At 43.0% G+C, this 18,793-nt stretch overlaps 1 protein-coding gene across 1 annotated transcript; it reads left to right on the top strand.

Moving 5' to 3' along the window:
- The first annotated feature begins 998 nt into the window (after positions 1–998).
- On the top strand, positions 999–15,142 carry LOC117529119 (major intrinsically disordered NOTCH2-binding receptor 1-like). Its single transcript, XM_034191819.1, has 3 exons — positions 999–1,258; positions 11,674–11,922; positions 14,945–15,142. Exons 1-3 carry the CDS (start codon positions 1,112–1,114, stop codon positions 15,140–15,142), a joined length of 594 nt encoding a protein of 197 aa, XP_034047710.1. The 5' UTR covers positions 999–1,111.
- The last annotated feature ends 3,651 nt before the right edge of the window (positions 15,143–18,793 follow it).

An 18,793-nucleotide genomic window follows, 5' to 3' on the forward strand; every position in this document is an offset into this window, starting at 1 on the left:
ATTTTTCAATCTTTTTTATTTTCAGACTACAAAACTTTAATTTTCAGTTTCAAAATTTATTTTTTCAATCTTTTTTTATTTTTAGATTACAAAACGTTTGGCCTTGATTTAGCTCCATAGTGTAATGGCCTACATGATATGTACATGATAGTGCATCAGTGTGCAACATTCACTGTTTTGTGCAACATTCAGCAGTAAATGGTTTCATGCAATTTAGTGCAATTGAAGTTAACAGGTATTGTAGTGCAATAGAATAAAGTGTCTGTAATATAGTAAAGTGTCCAATAGAAGATAAAGTGACCAGTGATAGGGGGCTCTGTCCTTAATGGGGAGGGGGGTGTTCAACTGTTTAACAGTCTAATGGCTATGGGAAAGGAGTTCTTGAACCTGCGGCGTGAGGGGAGGATTAATTTAAATTAAATTTAACAGGCTTAATGTTGATCACAATAAAATCTATTGATCAAAATTTGAAGGGAAATTCAAAGGTATGTGGATTTCATGGACGATTTTACAAATTTTCAATATGCGTACCACCTGTGAGACGGCCATCCAGATCCTTTTGCCCTGCACAGACAGCTTTGCTCTTTGACATTTTGGTGCCATGTTCAAATCTGCATTGTAGTTGATGCATTTTTAGCTAATTCTCTCACAAATGCATGCTGCACAATCTTGTTTGACACAAAAACGCCTCTTCTTTTCTAATGAATACCATTTCTATACCTGAAAAGAAAAAACATAAAACATAGAATTTTGAGTTGTTTCTATATACTGTTGTTAAAATCTAAGATCATTTCAGAAAAAAAAAATGGTCAAGGTATTAAATTACAAAATATTATATTATCTGAAACACTGTATATCATACATTACACAAGGTGATGTCATTCTTTATGACATCACTAGAGGTTTTATGTAAGTCAATACACAGATGGACGGAGATTATGTGGGTCTGCACCTCTCTCCATCAGGTCGGGTTACACACACCTGCAAGTGATACAGGGTCATAAATACCTCGCTCTGCATGAATTATTACACAGCTTGGAGGTTGTAGTGAGCATGTGCATCCAACCGAGGTACCAAACGTTGAACGTGGAGCTCCATCAGCACAGCCAGCATGGACATCTCTGTTCTACCCAACAACAACCATCCAGAGAAATTCCTCCAACTCGACGTGGGCATGCTGCCCGCCACTCACGGCATGTTCCAGGTCGGTGCTGCCATGTCCAGTCAGAGACACTGGCACAACAGGGTCTATTCTCAGGTATGTTCGAAAACACTGGTTACACAACTTGCCTGACAACTGAGAAATTAAAGTATTTCCAATATGTACGTATCTGTAAATATATGCATATCTGTTTGTCACTGTAAATAAGTACCAACAATGTAAACATTATCTGAGGAGGATCTGATTAATGGTCTTTAAAGGGGTCATATGTCAAATATGTTTTTACCCCCTAATTTACAGTTCAGTGCTTTTTACCGCAGTGGATAGTGGTGTTCCTCAGAGTTGTGTTGTGCTTCTGACACTGTTCAGGATCTTTCCAGAACTGGTGGTTGAAGAGTGTGTGGATTTGCAATAGTCCTGTATTGAGACTAAGATCAATGACTTCCTGGACTCAGCCATCAGAAGCATGTCTGTATGTGGGGAAAGTATTGAACTTGTAGAGACAGTCACTTACTTCAGTCATGGCATTCATTTCTCTGATCTTCATTACGTGGCCTTTGAGATTGAGAGATGCTTGGGAGGAGCCTGGGCAGAGGTGTTTGGAGATGCTGATACCTTTGCAGGAGAACAAAGGTCCAAGTCTTTAGGGTCTTGGTGCTTCTTGTCTCACTGTATGGTTGCGAGACTTGGATGGTAACCAATGAGCTAAGATGGCAGGTTGATGTATTTGGTATTAAGTCTCTTGAGGGGATCCTTGAGTACTGCTGAAATGGCTGTTTACGGGAGTGTTTGTGTCACCATTATCCACTACACATGCCTCAGTAATGAGGACCCCAGTGGCTGTAGAAGGCCAAGGGGACACCTACATTTCACCTGACTGCAGCAGATAGATGGTTACTTTTGAGAGGTGAGGATGCACTGGATGTCTGCCTGGGTGGATGCCATCCAGTTCCCAGTTCCATAGTTTGGAGAATTCGGTAACATGCTACGTGACCTTACCTGATCTTTCTAGTTAAATATAGTTGGCGATAAAACAAATTATTGGTTGTGCTAACAGGATGAATAAATTAAATAGTTTTGACTGTATTGAATGTTTGGTCTCCAAAGTAAAGGTCAAATAAGGTCAACGTCCATTGGATTCTATGACGTGACATACAGTTGTAGAGGTTTGTGTCACTGCATGTAAAGGTTTTGGGCAGCCCTGATCATTTTCATAATTTTCCTTTATAAATCATTGCACATTTAGACAAGCCAGCTTCATTTTGGAATAAGGTGCTGTGGACTGATGAAACTAAAACTGAGTTATTTGGACATAACAAGGGATGGTATGCATGGCTGAAAAAGAACACAGCATTCCAAGAAAAACACTTGCTCCCTACAGTAAAATTTGGAGGTGGTTCCATCATGCTGTGTGGCTGTGTGGCCAGTGCAGGTACTGGGAATCTTGTTAAAGTTGAGGGTCACATGGATTCCAGTCAATATCAGCAGATTCTTGAGAACAATGTTCATGAATCAGTGACAAAGTTGAAGTTTGGCCGGGGCTGGATCTTTCAACAAGACAACGACCCTAAACACTGCTCAAAATCTACTAAGGCATTCATGCAGAGCAACAAGTACAACATTCTGGAATGGCCACCTCAGTCCCCAGACCTGAATATTATTGAAAATGTGTGGTGTGATTTTAAGCGGGCTGTCCATGCTCACAAATCAACAAACCTGACTGAACTGGAGATGTTTTGTAAAGAAGAATAGTCAAAAATACCTTCAACCAGAATCCAGACTCTCATTGGAAGCTATAGGAAGCATTTCAAGGCTGTTATTTCTGCAAAAGGAGGTCCTACTAAATACTGATGTATTTTTTTTCTGTTGGGGTGCCAAAAGTTATGCACCTGTCTAATTTTGTTTAAAGAAAAATTGCACACCTTCTGTAAATCCTATAAACTTCATTTTGCTTCTCAAATATCACTGTTTATCTGCTGTATGATACGAGGTCTGTTAGAAAAGTATCCGACCTTTTTATTTTTTTTCAAAAACCATATGGATTTGAATCACGTGTGATTGCATCAGACAAGCTTGAACCTTCGTGCGTATGCATGACTTTTTTCACGCCTGTTGGTTGCATCATTCGCCTGTGAGCAGGCTTTGTGTGAGCACTGGTCCACCCTCTCGTCATTTTTTTATTGCGAATAAATGTCTGAATGATTTGGAGCTTTGCTACATCAATTTTTTTTCCAGAAACTGTGAGAGACCTCCAGGTGGACACCATTCGGAAAATTAATATGGCTTTCAGGGACAATTTTATGGGGATTATACAGATTAAGGAGTGTTACTGCCGCTTTAAGGACGTCCCACAACTGCTGAGAGCGCAGCGCGCTCCCAGCGCTGATCGACATGCTCAGACCCCGCTGAAACAGCCAGATCATTTCCAACGTGAAGGCTTTGTTGATCCGGGACCTCGTCTGACTTTCACAAAAAGGCAGAAGTCGTGGACATCAGCACTTTTTCGGGACATTCCACTGTTACAGGAGTTTTTTTCATGGAAAGAAAAGCGGAGGGATGCACCACGGAGCCGTTCATTACGCGGCACAAAACCACCTCCGTGTTGGTCTCACAGGACGGCTTTCAGGTGGATTTCAGATGGATTCCGGTTGCTTTTCAGTCGTGTGATTATCCGATTGTGATTGCGCATGAGCTGGACATGCCCCAACATGTCCCGGAAGGCTTCATCACAGCGTTGCTTTGCGCCATGCGGCTCCACCAAACCTTTACATACAACTGTATGTTACCAGGCTTGGGGAGTAACGGAATACATGTAACGGCGTTACGTAATTAGGATACAAAATACCCGTAACTGTATTCTGCTACAGTTACAGAAAAAAAGACGCATTCAGATGACAGGTATATTTAGTAAAAATGGGGATTAGTTCGCAGGATTACAATTTTAAGGCATTTTATGATATCTGTATATATATTTTTTTCTTTGAAACAAAAACGTCCCTTCATGGACAGTGACATGACGTCTCCTAACCGGGCAAAATATTGATGAAGTACCCGGATATTAATGCATTTTCAATGGAGATTCGCGACTGAACACACTCAGAAAAATGCTAGCAAAATACGTGTTAAAATGCCATTTTGACCTGGATATCAAACCGGTAAAATTAAATTACATTAAATTATGTCAGGAAAGTATTAAACTTACTCTGACACACACACATTCCCAAATATTAGTGTTGAAAGTTACACGGATCTGCGCTGTTCAAGCTGCTGAGCTGAGGCGTCCTGCTGCAGCTGCTGTGTTCAACGCAGCGCGGCTCCTAAAACCATTACAATACATTTATATATATTATATTTTTACACAATTATCCTTTATTGACCGAGTTTCGTTCATGAAGTCAGTGGTGTGGGTACACATCGCTATGTGTGGATGTGACTGTGAGCGGCACAGCGCGAGTCATTATAATCTCATTATTTTAAGGTGCAAATTTTAAAAAAAGAGAACCTCAGAACCTCCATGACCAGTGAAAGATCAAGGACCGAGACGTCGCCCGGTATGGCGGAGCCGGGGTCCCACCCTGGAGCCAGGCCTGGGGTTGGGCTCGCGCGCGAGCGCCTGGTGGCCGGGCCTTAGCCCATGGGGCCCGGCCGGGCTCAGCCCGAAGGACCAACATGGGCCCGCCCTCCTGTGGGTTCACCACCTGCAGAGGGGGCCATGGGGGTCGGGTGCAGAGAGGATTGGGTGGCGGTCGAGGGCGGGTGGCCCGGCGGTCCATGCTCACAGCCCCTGGCTGTTGGGACGTGGAATGTCACCTCGCTGGGGGGCAAGGAGCCTGAGCTTGTGCGGGAGGTTGAGAGATACCGACTAGAGATAGTCGGGCTCACCTCCACGCACAGCATGGGCTCTGGTACCCAACTCCTGGAGAGGGGCTGGACACTTCATTTTTCTGGGATTGTCCACGGGGAAAGGCGGAGAGCTGGGGTTGCATTGCTTATTGCTCCCCAGCTCAGTCGCCATGTGTTGGAGTTCACTCCGGTGAACGAGAGGGTCGCGTCCCTACGACATCGGGTCAGGGACAGGTCTCTCACCATTGTCTCGGCCTACGGGCCGAGTGGCAGTGCAGAGTACCCAACCTTCCTGGAGTCCCTGGGAGGGGTACTAGATAGCGCTGCGACTGGGGACTCCATTGTTCTCCTGGGGGATTTCAATGCCCACGTGGGCGGCGACAGTGAGACCTGGAGGGGGGTGATTGGGAAGTACGGCCTCCCCGATCTGAACCCGAGTGGTGTTCAGTTGTTGGACTTCTGTGCTATTGGACTTCTGTGCTAGTCACAGTTTGTCCATCATGAACACCATGTTCGAGCACAAGGGTGTCCATAAGTGCACGTGGCACCAGGACACCCTGAGCCGGAGGTAGATGATCGACTTTGTAGTCATATCATCTGACCTTCGGTCACGTGTCTTGGACACTCGAGTAAAGAGAGGGGCAGAGCTGTCGACCGATCACCACCTGGTGGTGAGTTGGATCCGCTGGGAGGGGAGGAAGCCGGTCAGACCTGGCAGGCCCAAACGTATCGTGAGGGTCTGCTGGGAACGACTGGCAGAACCCTCTGTCAGGGAGGTCTTCAACTCCCACCTCCAGGAGAGCTTCTCCCAGATCCCGGGGGAGGTTGGAGACATGGAGTCCAAGTGGACCATGTTCTCCACCTCCATTGTTGATGCGGCCGCTCATAGCTGTGGTCGCAAGGTCTCTGGTGCCTGTCGCGGTGGCAATCCCCGAACCCGGTGGTGGACACCGGAAGTAAGGGATGCCGTCAAGCTGAAGAAGGAGTCCTACTTATCTTTGTTGGTAGGTGGGACCCCAGAGGCAGCTGACAGGTACCGGCAGGCCAAGCGTGCCGCAGCCCGTGCGGTCGCAGAGGCAAAAACTCAGGTCTGGGAGGAGTTCGGGGAGGCTATGAAGGAGGACTATCGGTCGGCCTCGAAGAGATTCTGGCAAACCGTCCAACGCCTCAGGAGGCGGAAGCAGCTCTCCACCGGCACTGTTTATGGTGCGGGTGGGGAGCTGTTGACCCTGACTGGGGATGTTGTTGGGCGGTGGAAGGAGTACTTTGAGGATCTCCTCAATCCCATCGTCACGTCTTCCGAAGAGGAAGCAGAGACTGGGGACCCAGAGGCGGACTCACCCATTACCCAGGCAGAAGTCACCGAGGTGGTTAGAAAGCTCCTCGGTGGCAAGGCTCCTGGGGTGGATGAAATCCATCCTGAGTACCTTAAGTGTCTGGATGTTGTGGGACTGTCTTGGCTGACACGCCTCTGCAACATCGCGTGGCGATCGGGGACAGTGCCTCTGGATTGGCAGACCGGGGTGGTGGTCCCTCTGTTTAAGAAGGGGGACCGGAGGGTGTCCTGGTCGCAGCACACTGGACCAGCTCTACATGCTCCATCGGGTGCTCGAGGTTTCATGGGAGTTAGCCCAACCAGTCTACATGTGTTTTGTGGATCTGGAGAAGGCGTTCGAACGTGTCCCTCGGGGCACCCTGTGGGGACTGCTCCGGGGGTTACGGGGTCCGGGGTCCTTTGCTAAGGGCTATCCGGTCCCTATATGACCGCAGCAGGAGCTTGGTTCGCATTGCCGGTAGTAAGTCAAACCTGTTTCCAGTGCACGTTGGCCTCCGCCAGGGCTGCCCTTTGTCACTGGTTCTGTTCATTATTTTATGGACAGAATTTCTAGGCGCAGCCAGGGTGTAGAGGGGGTCTGGTTTGGGAACCACAGAATCTCATCTCTGCTATTTGCGGACGATGTGGTTCTGTTGGCTTCATCAAATCAGGACCTTCAGTGTGCACTGGGGTGGTTTGCAGCCGAGTGTGAGGCGTCCGGGATGAAAATCAGCACCTCCAAATCCGAGGCCATGGTTCTCGACCGGAAAAAGGTGCTTTGCCCTCTTCAGGTCGGTGGAGTGTCCTTGCCTGAAATGGAGGAGTTTAAGTATCTCGGGGTCTTGTTCACGAGTGAGGGACGGATGGGCAAAGCTCTCGATTTACCAATCGATCTACGTTCCGATCCTCACCTATGGTCATGAGATTTGGCTCATGACCAAAAGAACGAGATCGCGGGTACAAGCGGCCGAGATGAGTTTCCTCCGCAGGGTGGCTGGGCGCTCCCTTAGAGATAGGGTGAGGAGCTCGGTCACTCGGGAGGAGCTCGGAGTCGAGCCGCTGCTCCTCCACATCGAAAGGAGTCAGTTGAGGTGGCTCGGGCATCTTTTCTAGATGCCCCCTGGACGCCTCACTGGAGAGGTGTTCCGGGCACGTCCCATTGGGAGGAGGCCCCGGGGAAGACCCAGGACATGCTGGAAGGATTACATCTCTCGGCTGGCTTGGGAACGCCTTGGGGTTTCCCCGGAGGAGCTGGGAGAGGTGTGTGTGGATCGGGAGGTCTGGGCGGCTTTGCTTGAGCTGCTGCCCCCGCAACCCGACTCCGGATAAAGCGGAAGAAAATGGATGGATGGATGGATTTAAAAAAAAATCCCCAGTCTTGTCGAACAATTTTAATCACTAAAAATAAGTATTTTAACTAGACATTGGTCTAACAGTGGAAAATATCAACTAGACATAAGTGAAGAGTTAATGGTCCGTGTCATCGGGCGACACAGGTACAGCAGGAAATACAGCTCTTTAGCATCCAAATATCATGGACAAAGTGACAAGAATAACCAAAACCATTTACTTATGGAAGGAAATATTGTCTCCCTTGTTCCTCCGTTTGTGGCTTTGCCAACATGTGCAGCTTTCCGGCATATTCCACCTGTTTCTTGAACTTCTATGCACACAAATCACTAACTTGCCCGGAATTAAAATGGCGATCACGCCTCCTTACTGACAGTATTTACTTAATGGTTTTCATTATGCTTTTGTTCTTATTTTGAAAGTTGAATAAGTGGACTGATATGTTAAACATGGTGCGAATGCCATGTGAAAGACTAAAGTAAGATAATTTTATGTTTACTGAACAAGTAGCAGAATTTTTTTTTTTTTTTTTTTTTGTATATTGTTCTGCAAGCCACTTTTAATTACAAGTTCATCCGCCCACCGCCTGAGTTTTCATTATCCTTCACTTGTTTGGCATTTTTTGTTGAAAATTTAGCAGGTGAACACTGGGTGTGTTTAAAACAATATTGTGGGTGCTCTTAATTCATAATGTGAAGTAAAACAGAGCATGCCATGTAAAAGAAACAGTTTTATTTTTGCTTAATAAACTGTACTATGTGGTCAAGACTATTTATATTTAGTTTCTTTTGTCTGTATTAGCATATTTGATATTGGAGTAATCCAGAAGTAACTGAAAGTAATCAAATTACATTACTTTAATATTATGGTACTTGGATTACTTTACTGATTTTTCAACAGGTAACTAGTAACTGCATCGGAATACATTTTTAAAGTAACCCTCCCAACCCTGTATGTTACCCTGTAGCGTGATAACTAAGTATGATACATGGTCCAAACTATTCCTTTTTAAAACCCTGTTAACACAACTAATAACTTGCATCACTTTTTACGAAAATTGGAGCAACTTTAACTAACTTTTGACCCCTGTACAAACTGAACCCAACCTTTGCCACCATTCTTGCTGTTTTTGCCACATAACTCCAGAACATTCAGTCACAGATCGTCCAAACTACCTTTTTGGAATTTTTATGATCAGGCAAATAATGTGGTATAGTTTTCAATATGATTGGAGCATCTTTTAATTTTGACCCCTGTGTAATCCTTCCATTGACCCCTACCTGACCGCCAATTGGAAATTCAAGTGGCCAATCAGTTTTTTCAAAAGAGGAATGTCTAAGGAGCATTTGTGCCAAATTTAATTCTTGTATCACCATTTGCAGGATTCTGCTTTAAATATTCTCTTATCTGCTGCACTAATTTGACATTTTGGTTATGTGGTGCGTTTCTCTCAAGCAGTTAGCTTCAACATTCACAAACTAGGCACCCCTGGAAGAAGAAAAAGTTACATTTCTTTGACTAGTCACTTGAGGTTGGCTGCAAAAGGGAGCAGGTTCCCACTGAGGGCAACGTCAACAAATCGGTAGATGCTGGGAAAAACAGGCAAACAAGTGTTGGAACTAACTTAGCAGATTCTGTTACAGTGTGCATCATAGAATACTGATTCAGAATTCCTTATTATTTTCAAAAACGTCTTCAAACATGGAATTTTTGTGTATAGTAGAGGATCTAGCTGAGACATGTATGCACAACTCAACTGTTCTAGGCTAATATGACCCAAATGAACAACTTGTGATATGTGCCAAAATCTCTATCCAGGATGAACAGCCCAAAAATGACCACGTCCTTTTAAAAATGACCACGTCCTTTTAAAAATGACCACGTCCTTTTAAAAATGACCATGCCCTTTTAAAAAATGACCATGCCCTTTTAAAAAATGACCATGCCCTTTTTCGTCCCAAGTGCTACTTCAAATACAGCGGTATTTTCTAAACTGCAATAGCTACAGATTTTCCAAGGTATTCAAAATGTTCAGAATGACCATTACATGTTTGGGAGGGTCATAGAAAAGTGTAAAATTTCTGTTTTGATATTTTAAGAGAAAGTGGCTAAAATAAGTGGGTCAACTTATTACCGTACATTGAAAGAAAATTAACATTTGCCAAATACAGGGTGAACACAATAACACTCATGGTGTTCAAATATCTATAATATCAAAAGTCACGTGACTATTTTACAATTTTGGTATCAACAGCTGCAGAAACTCATCAAGTTTTTTTTTTCTCTTTTGCAGATTCTTCTTCTTCAAAATTGTAAAATTATTCATGTGACTTTTGATATTATAAATATTTGAAACCAAGGAGTGGTTTTGTGTTCACCCTGTGTAATGAAATTTTGTCTTCAGTTGTGCCATTATCAATGGAATATTGATGTAAAGTAAAAAATACAAAACAAAATTTGTTTCTTTAGCAGACAGCAGTATCTCGAGATCCTTATTGTTTTAAAGATTATCAGGGAAATTTCCCAACAGCCAATAATACAACTTATAACAAACATGTAATTGTCATTCTGAACATACTGAGTGCATCGGAAAATCTGTCGCTGAGCAGTTTAGAAAATACAGCTGCATTTGAAGTAACACTTGTGACTAAAAAGGGTGTGATCATTTTTTAAAAGGGCGTGGGCATATCTTAAAAGGGCGTGATAATTTTTTTTAAATCGGTGTGGGCATTTTTACAAAGGGCGTGGGCATTTTTTAAAAGGGCGTGGGCATTTTTTAAAAGGGCATGATAATTTTTTAAAAGGGCGTGGGCATTTTTTAAAAGGGCGTGATAATTTTTTAAAAGGGCGTGATAATTTTTTAAAAGGGTGTGATCATTTTTTAAAAGGGCGTGGGCATATCTTAAAAGGGCGTGATAATTTTTTTAAATGGGTGTGGGCATTTTTACAAAGGGCGTGGGCATTTTTACAAAGGGCGTGGGCATTTTTACAAAGGGCGTGGGCATTTTTTAAAAGGGCGTGATCATTTTTTAAAAGGGCGTGATCATTTTTTAAAAGGGCGTGGGCATTTTTTAAAAGGGCGTGATAATTTTTTTTAAATGGGTGTGGGCATTTTTAAAAAGGGCGTGGGCATTTTTTAAAAGGGCGTGGGCATTTTTTTTTAAAGGGCGTGATCATTTTTTAAAAGGGCGTGGGCATTTTTTAAAAGGGCGTGGACATTTTTTAAAAGGGTGTGGGCATTTTTTAAAAGGGCGTGGACATTTCTTAAAAAGGTGCGGGCATTTTTTGAGTATTTTCGGGCTGTTCGTCCCGGATAGAGATTTTGGCACATATCCCAAGTTGTTCATTGGGGTTATATTAGTCTTCAACAGCTGCGTTTTCCTATCCTAAATGACGTGCACACGTCTAAACTATTTGGATATTTTAATGCATTTATTTTACTGTTATATTTTTGTCATCTGGCAGGGGGTGCTGTGACATCTGCTTTTCCAGCAGGAGGTGCTGCAGCGCCCCACTTGCCACGGCTATGCAGTGACAGTCTGAACATGAACGTAACACTTTTTTATGCAGTGACTGTTGTGTTGTACTGATGTGCCCGTTGCTCTGATCACTGTGTGTGTTGGTTATTATGATACTGTACGGGTACGTGGCAGTGTGTATTACTATATATAGGTATTATATTTAATTTAATTTAACCAGGTTAGTCCCATTAAGACTGAGATCTCTTTTGTAAGGGAGACCTGGACAGTTATGAAGTTTCCAATTCATCTAACCTGCATGTCTTTTTAAATGTGGGAGGAAACATGAGCACCCACAGGAAACCCACACAAACACTGGGAGAACATGCAAACTCCACACAGAAAGGCCACAGGTGGGAATCGATCCCATGACCTTCTTGCTGTGAGACAGTGCTAACCACTAATCCACCGTGCTGCCAATAATAAAGCTACAAAGCATGTTGCTAACAGCGCATTGGTAAACGCCTTTTTCATTCTTGTCACAGAGAGAGCGTAGAGTCGTGACTGAAACTGGCCCATCTCCAGCACCGGAGGGCACCACTGTTATGTTTGTGGACAGATATCTGGAAAAGCACATCACCCCGCTCACTCTGAAGTCCAACATTAAAAGAAACCCGCTGTACATGGACATGAGAGCTGCAGACACGGTGGACAACGAGAAAGCCAAACCTTCCTGGACTGTCCAGGACTACGACACACAAACCATCAACGGCAACCTGGCAGACTACCTGAAGGTAATCACAGCAGGGTCAGAGGTCACTGATGATTGACGGACAAGTTGGCCCAACACATATTTGTGTAGGTGAGGGGGAAAAAACTGTAATGTGGGCATTTGATTGAAAATGAGAATATTTGTTGAAGTTCAAAAAATACTGTTTGACAACAAAAATGCTGCTCTATATTGTTTGTTGTAGGTAACTTTGGAATTCGGGCACTTAGACAACAAGAAGTAGTGGCCTTACCAGCCACCATATCTTGGTTTTACAAATGAAACCGACATTTTCATTACACGCTTCATGTCATGATGGCATTACGAAAAGTAATCTATTGGTTTGTGATGGGGTACGAAAATGGGGTGCTTTTCGTAACGGGGGCACAAATTTATTTTGCGACAGGGCCACGAAATGTGGGGTGACGGGGGGTGCTGGAGGGTTATGTTAAGGGTTAAGGGAGGGGAGACACTTATGTTATGGTTAGAGTTAGGAGAAGAGGGAGGATTAGAAAGAGAAAAAAAAAAAAAAAACTGTGGCACGTAAATGGGGTGCTTTTCCTGACAGGACAAGAGCTCTATTATTACATAAAGCAATGTATACAGTATCCTCCAAAAGTATTGGAACACTTAGTATTTCACACATTTTAATTTGTTTGTGCCATTTCAAATACAAAAATTACAGAACTTTATAGCTTTGGACATATCACAGAGAAGGTAAATACATTTTCTTAGTAAATTTCACTGTATATATGTGCCGTGAACGTGTTCAAGACAAGGCAAATCGCATCCAAGTCAGTAGTTCGTCATTCAGTCAATACTTTCACCATAGTTTTGGTTTCAAATGAAAGCTAATAATTTGTAGTTGTAATATTAGTGCTTAATCTAGGCCCTGATACTTCAGTTTTTATTACAAAAAACTATTCATAAAATGTTTGGACATTTTTTGGTCCAGGTAAGGGTTGTGTATATGGTTGTACTGTAAGCCATATAGAGAAGTGCCATTTTATGTTACAGAAATGAGATGGTATCATATTAAAGTAGAGAAAATGGGCTTTTTAGAAATATATAGATGAATATGGTTGATATTATATGTATAGGTATTTAAAGAAGGTAAAAGAGTGCAAAAATTCGGCCCACGTACAGCACTCACGAGTAGCTTTTAACCTTTAGGTGAATATTGCGGCAAAAGGTACATCAGGAATGAGTTATTTTCCTGTTACCACTCAAATTTCAACTAAGGACATTATAGAGGTTGAAAACAATCAAGTTGCATTTTGTTGTGGGGGATGGTGGGGGTGTGCATGGTAGGCTACCTCAGCTCTCGGTCTATAAAGTACATTGGCTCAACCAGAAAAGGATCATCTCAAAGTGAGGCACCAACCTATTTTCCTGGGAACTTGAGGAAAGCAAATTATGGATAAACAACAGACAAACAAGGCAAACAAGCAGAAATAGACAGTCAGCAGCCAACCTGTTTCGCAAGTACGTCACTGAAAAGGATCATGCACCCAACTTTGAAACTTATGACAGACGGATGCTTGACAAAGTACTGGGTCGATTTTACACGGAAGCTAGACAGGCGAATGGCGAACTTTATAAGAAAATAAGCCTGATGACTCTTTGTCACGGACTTAACAGGCATCTCCAGTCGATTGATAGGATGTCAGTTGGTGCAGTATGACAGTAATAATAAAGAGTTGAAACTTGAGATTGATTTTTCAGGTTCAGTATGTTTGACAAACTCCCAATTTTCTTGTTTACCATATAATAAAGCAGTTATAGACTTTTGATTTCGGTGTACCCGTGATTATGCGGACCTGGTCAAGATAATCAAAAGCCTATAATTGTATATAGTCGCCCTTTGGCAGCTCTTGTTTTAGCAGTGAATACAACACCAACTTATGCGAAATAACAGCGACATTATTAATACACTGAATGTTCAAATTATTTAAAAAGATTAAGTAGAGTAAACTCAAAGTTTTAAAAAATGTACTTAAATATTTCAAGTTTGTGTAATATGGTCTTGCTTTTTGTGTATATTAGACTCAGAATTTTTGACTGACTTGAACTAATTGTATATTGAGTAAGCACAACTTAAGAGAATTAAGCAATATATATGAAAATATTTGAGTTGACTTAATGAACCCTTTACTAGCGATGGTGGACAAGTGGTTAGTGCATTTGGATGCGATGCAGAAGGTTCCTAGTTCAAACCCCACCCCTGCCCCTGTAATGTGGAGTTATGTCAGGAAGGACATCCGGCATAAAACTTGTGCCAAATCAACATCCATCTCAGATCTGCTGTGGTGACTCCGAGTGAAAATCAACTTACTTTTCTTAATGAATACTTTAATTGTAATCATGAAGTACAGGTAGCCTATAAATGGAACTTATAAGTTCTGGGAAGAATTGACTTTTTATGTTTATGAACTCAAAAATTTTGTGGCATTTGATTGCCTCAGTATTTTTGAGTTCTGCTAACTTCTTTGGGTTTACAGTGTACTGGTAATAGAACCTGTGGGCCTGAAGACCATAACAGCTCCAGTAATCTGTAGAGATGCCAAACCACTGACATTTGTCCCAAATGATCTTGACCTTCACTCAAATGATTGACCTCTGACTGACCTTGTTTGACACATTTGGACCAAATGTGTCATTCAATTAAATTTTTTGATCTTGATTTATTTTGTTAACTATAATTTCAGGGCCAGTCTTCAATGACGCACCAAGTTTGGTGGAAATCACCGAGGAACAGAGACCTGACAAACATACAGGCAGACATGACCATGACTCCAAATGATTGGTCTTTGGCAAATTTGATCTCGTCTGGGCAATTCCAGAACCCACCTACATATGCGGTTGGTGGACATCAAAGGGAAAAATCATAATTATGACCTTAGACCCCAATGACAGCACAACCTTTTTTTCTGCAGGGGAATTTCAAGAAATCAGGGGATCCCTGTCTTCAGCTCTGCCTCCGTTCAGGAGATACTAATTATTTGTTTATAATGCTACTAATATTTATTTATTTGTTTATTTTACAGGAGGAAGAGAAGACTCCAAAAGATCTGGACTTTTGGCTCGAGGATCTCTACACGCCTGGTTTTGACTCTTTGCTGAAGAAGAAAGAAGCAGAACACAAAAAGAAAAAACTCTGGAAAATACTTGCTTCTGTGTCTTTGTCTGTGTGTGCAATTGTCATTATCATTGTAGTGCCAATAGTGGTCTTAAAAAAAGAGTAATTGAACAAAGTTTACTGTGGAAGAACCGTTGTTGGTCCATTCAGCCGTGTTGGTTGTAGATATAGCACTGACGATGTCTTCGTGAGATCCTCCAAGAGGGTCTCAAGGAGTTCTAAGACCAGAAGATGAATTAATTCATTCCACAGGGTTCTAGATCATTTCCTGTGTCACCTGTAGAAACCGGCCAAAGGGAGGCGTCCTGATGAGATGCCAAACCACTTTGTCCTATTACGGACCAAGAAATGAGCTCAAACTGAGACTGTGTATAGAGGGTTTTCAATCACGTGACCGATTTGCTGCAGGACAGGTGCCGTCTCCATTCTGGATTACAAGGAGGCTGGCGCGTGATAGAAAAATGGAGAGAATGTACGGTTATTATGATGCTTTAAATGCTCGAGATAAAGCTATTTATCATTCCTGTTGACTTCCTGTTCCGGAGCACAGCGGTGTTCTGCTGTATCTGTTAGCTGTTTGAACTGAGCTGTTTGAGTTCTTTGAATTAACAGTCTTTTTCAAGACTTTTTTACTTTTTACTTTTTCACCGTGCTCCAACGCCTAAGGAAGACCTCTAACGGTCGAAGCATCGCGACGGAGCACTTTTATCAGCTGGCCTTCATCAGCGTTGGCAGGCTAACTAGCTTGCTAACGCTTTCGTTTTTATTTTTGTTTTATTTTTTAGCACTGTTGTCGTGCTGCTCCACAGCTTGCCTAGTGGATTTTTATTTTATTTTAGCACTGTTGTCGTGTGTTACCTGTGCTGCTCCACAGCCTGTCCAGTGGATTTTTATTTTATTTTTTACCACTGTTGTCGTGCGTTACCTGTGCTGTTCCACAGCCTGTCCAGTGGATTTTTATTTTATTTTTTACCACTGTTGTCGTGCGTTACCTGTGCTGCTCCACAGCCTGTTCAGTGGATTTTTATTTTATTTTTTACCACTGTTGTCGTGCGTTACCTGTGCTGCTCCACAGCCTGTCCAGTGGATTTTTATTTTATTTTTTACCACTGTTGTCGTGCGTTACCTGTGCTGCTCCACAGCCTGTTCAGTGGATTTTTATTTTATTTTTTACCACTGTTGTCGTGCGTTACCTGTGCTGCTCCACAGCCTGTTCAGTGGATTTTTATTTTATTTTTTACCACTGTTGTCGTGCGTTACCTGTGCTGCTCCACAGCCTGTCCAGTGGATTTTTATTTTATTTTTAGCACTGTTGTCGTGCGTTACCTGTGCTGCTCCACAGCCTGTCCAGTGGATTTTTATTTTATTTTTAGCACTGTTGTCGTGCGTTACCTGTGCTGCTCCACAGCCTGTTCAGTGGATTTTTATTTTATTTTTTAGCACTGTTGTCGTGCGTTACCTGTGCTGTTCCACAGCCTGTCCAGTGGATTTTTATTTTATTTTTTAGCACTGTTGTCGTGCGTTACCTGTGCTGTTCCACAGCCTGTCCAGTGGATTTTTATTTTATTTTTTAGCACTGTTGTCGTGCGTTACCTGTGCTGTTCCACAGCCTGTCCAGTGGATTTTTATTTTATTTTTAGCACTGTTGTCGTGCGTTACCTGTGCTGCTCCACAGCCTGTTCAGTGGATTTTTATTTTATTTTTTAGCACTGTTGTCGTGCGTTACCTGTGCTGTTCCACAGCCTGTCCAGTGGATTTTTATTTTATTTTTAGCACTGTTGTCGTGTGTTACCTGTGCTGCTCCACAGCCTGTTCAGTGGATTTTTATTTTATTTTTTAGCACTGTTGTCGTGCGTTATCTGTGCTGCTCCACAGCCTGTCCAGTGGATTTTTATTTTATTTTTTACCACTGTTGTCGTGCGTTACCTGTGCTGCTCCACAGCCTGTCCAGTGGATTTTTATTTTATTTTTTGGCACTGTTGTCGTGCGTTACCTGTGCTGCTCCACAGCCTGTCCAGTGGATTTTGATTTTTATTTTATTTTTTTTTAGCACTGTTGTCGTGTGTTACCTGTGCTGCTCCACAGCCTGTCTAGTGGATTTTTATTTTATTTTTTACCACTGTTGTCGTGTGTTACCTGTGCTGCTCCGCAGCCTGTCCAGTGGATTTTTATTTTATTATTTTTTTTATTTATTTTTATTTATTTATTTATTTATTTATTTTTTTAGCACTGTTGTCGTGCGTTACCTGTGCTGCTCCACAGCCTGTCCAGTGGATTTTTATTTTATTTTTTAGCACTGTTGTCGTGCGTTACCTGTGCTGCTCCACAGCCTGTCCAGTGGATTTTTATTTTATTTTTTAGCACTGTTGTCGTGCGTTACCTGTGCTGCTCCACAGCCTGTCCAGTGGATTTTTTTATTTAGCGCTGTTGTCGTGCGTTACCTGTGCTGCTCCACAGCCTGTCCAGTGGATTTTTATTTTATTTTTTACCACTGTTGTCGTGCGTTACCTGTGCTGCTCCACAGCCTGTCCAGTGGATTTTGATTTTGATTTTTATTTATTTTATTTTTTTTGGCGCTGTTGTCGTGCGTTACCTGTGCTGCTCCACAGCCTGTCCAGTGGATTTTTTTATTTAGCGCTGTTGTCGTGCGTTACCTGTGCTGCTCCACAGCCTGTCTAGTGGATTTTTATTTTTATTTTATTTTATTTTTTAGCACTGTTGTGCGTTACCTGTGCTGCTCCACAGCCTGTCCAGTGGATTTTGATTTTGATTTTTATTTTATTTTTTTTTTTGGCGCTGTTGTCGTGCGTTACCTGTGCTGCTCCACAGCCTGTCCAGTGGATTTTTTTATTTAGCGCTGTTGTCGTGCGTTACCTGTGCTGCTCCACAGCCTGTCTAGTGGATTTTTATTTTGTTTTAGCACTGTTGTCGTGCGTTACCTGTGCTGCTCCACAGCCTGTCCAGTGGATTTTGATTTTGATTTTATTTTATTTTTTAGCACTGTTGTCGTGCGTTACCTGTGCTGCTCCACAGCCTGTCCAGTGGATTTTTATTTTGTTTTAGCACTGTTGTCGTGCGTTACCTGTGCTGCTCCACAGCCTGTCTAGTGGATTTTTATTTTGTTTTAGCACTGTTGTCGTGCGTTGCCTGTGCTGCTCCACAGCCTGTCCTGTGGATTTTTATTTTTATTTTATTTTATTTTTTAGCACTGTTGTTGTGCGTTACCTGTGCTGCTCCACAGCCTGTCTAGTGGATTTTTATTTTATTTTAGCACTGTTGTCGTGCGTTACCTGTGCTGCTCCACAGCCTGTCTAGTGTCGGATTCCCTGTTTGGGAATCCGCTAGCTTAGCGTAGCTACTAGCTCTTAGCCGTTTTAGCATGGCGGCTTCTCCTGTCTCTCCCGTACTTTTCTGCTCTGGGTGTGAAATGTTTAGTTATTCCTCGGCCTCTTTTAGCAGTAACGGTACTTGTAATAAGTGCAGCTTATTCGTAGCTTTGGAGGCCAGGCTGGGCGAATTGGAGGCTCGGCTCCGCACCGTGGAAAATTCTACAGCTAGCCAGGCCCCTGTAGTCGGTGCGGACCAAGGTAGCTTAGCCGCCGTTAGTTCCCCCCTGGCAGACCCCGTGCAGTCGGGAAGGCAGGCTGACTGGGTGACTGTGAGGAGGAAGCGTAGCCCTAAACAGAAGCCCCGTGTACACCGTCAACCCGTTCACATCTCTAACCGTTTTTCCCCACTCGACGATACACTCGCCGAG

Source organism: Thalassophryne amazonica, chromosome 17, assembly GCF_902500255.1.
Source record: "Thalassophryne amazonica chromosome 17, fThaAma1.1, whole genome shotgun sequence".
Classification (NCBI taxonomy): Eukaryota; Metazoa; Chordata; class Actinopteri; order Batrachoidiformes; family Batrachoididae; genus Thalassophryne; species Thalassophryne amazonica.

Bases quoted from the DNA above. Each gene is read 5' to 3' on its own strand.
- LOC117529119 (XM_034191819.1), top strand. From the start codon at position 1,112: ATGGACATCTCTGTTCTACCCAACAACAACCATCCAGAGAAATTCCTC. The intron at 1,259-11,673 runs GTATGTTCGAAA...TTCTTGTCACAG, and splicing joins ACAACAGGGTCTATTCTCAG to AGAGAGCGTAGAGTCGTGAC. The intron at 11,923-14,944 runs GTAATCACAGCA...TTTATTTTACAG, and splicing joins ACCTGGCAGACTACCTGAAG to GAGGAAGAGAAGACTCCAAA.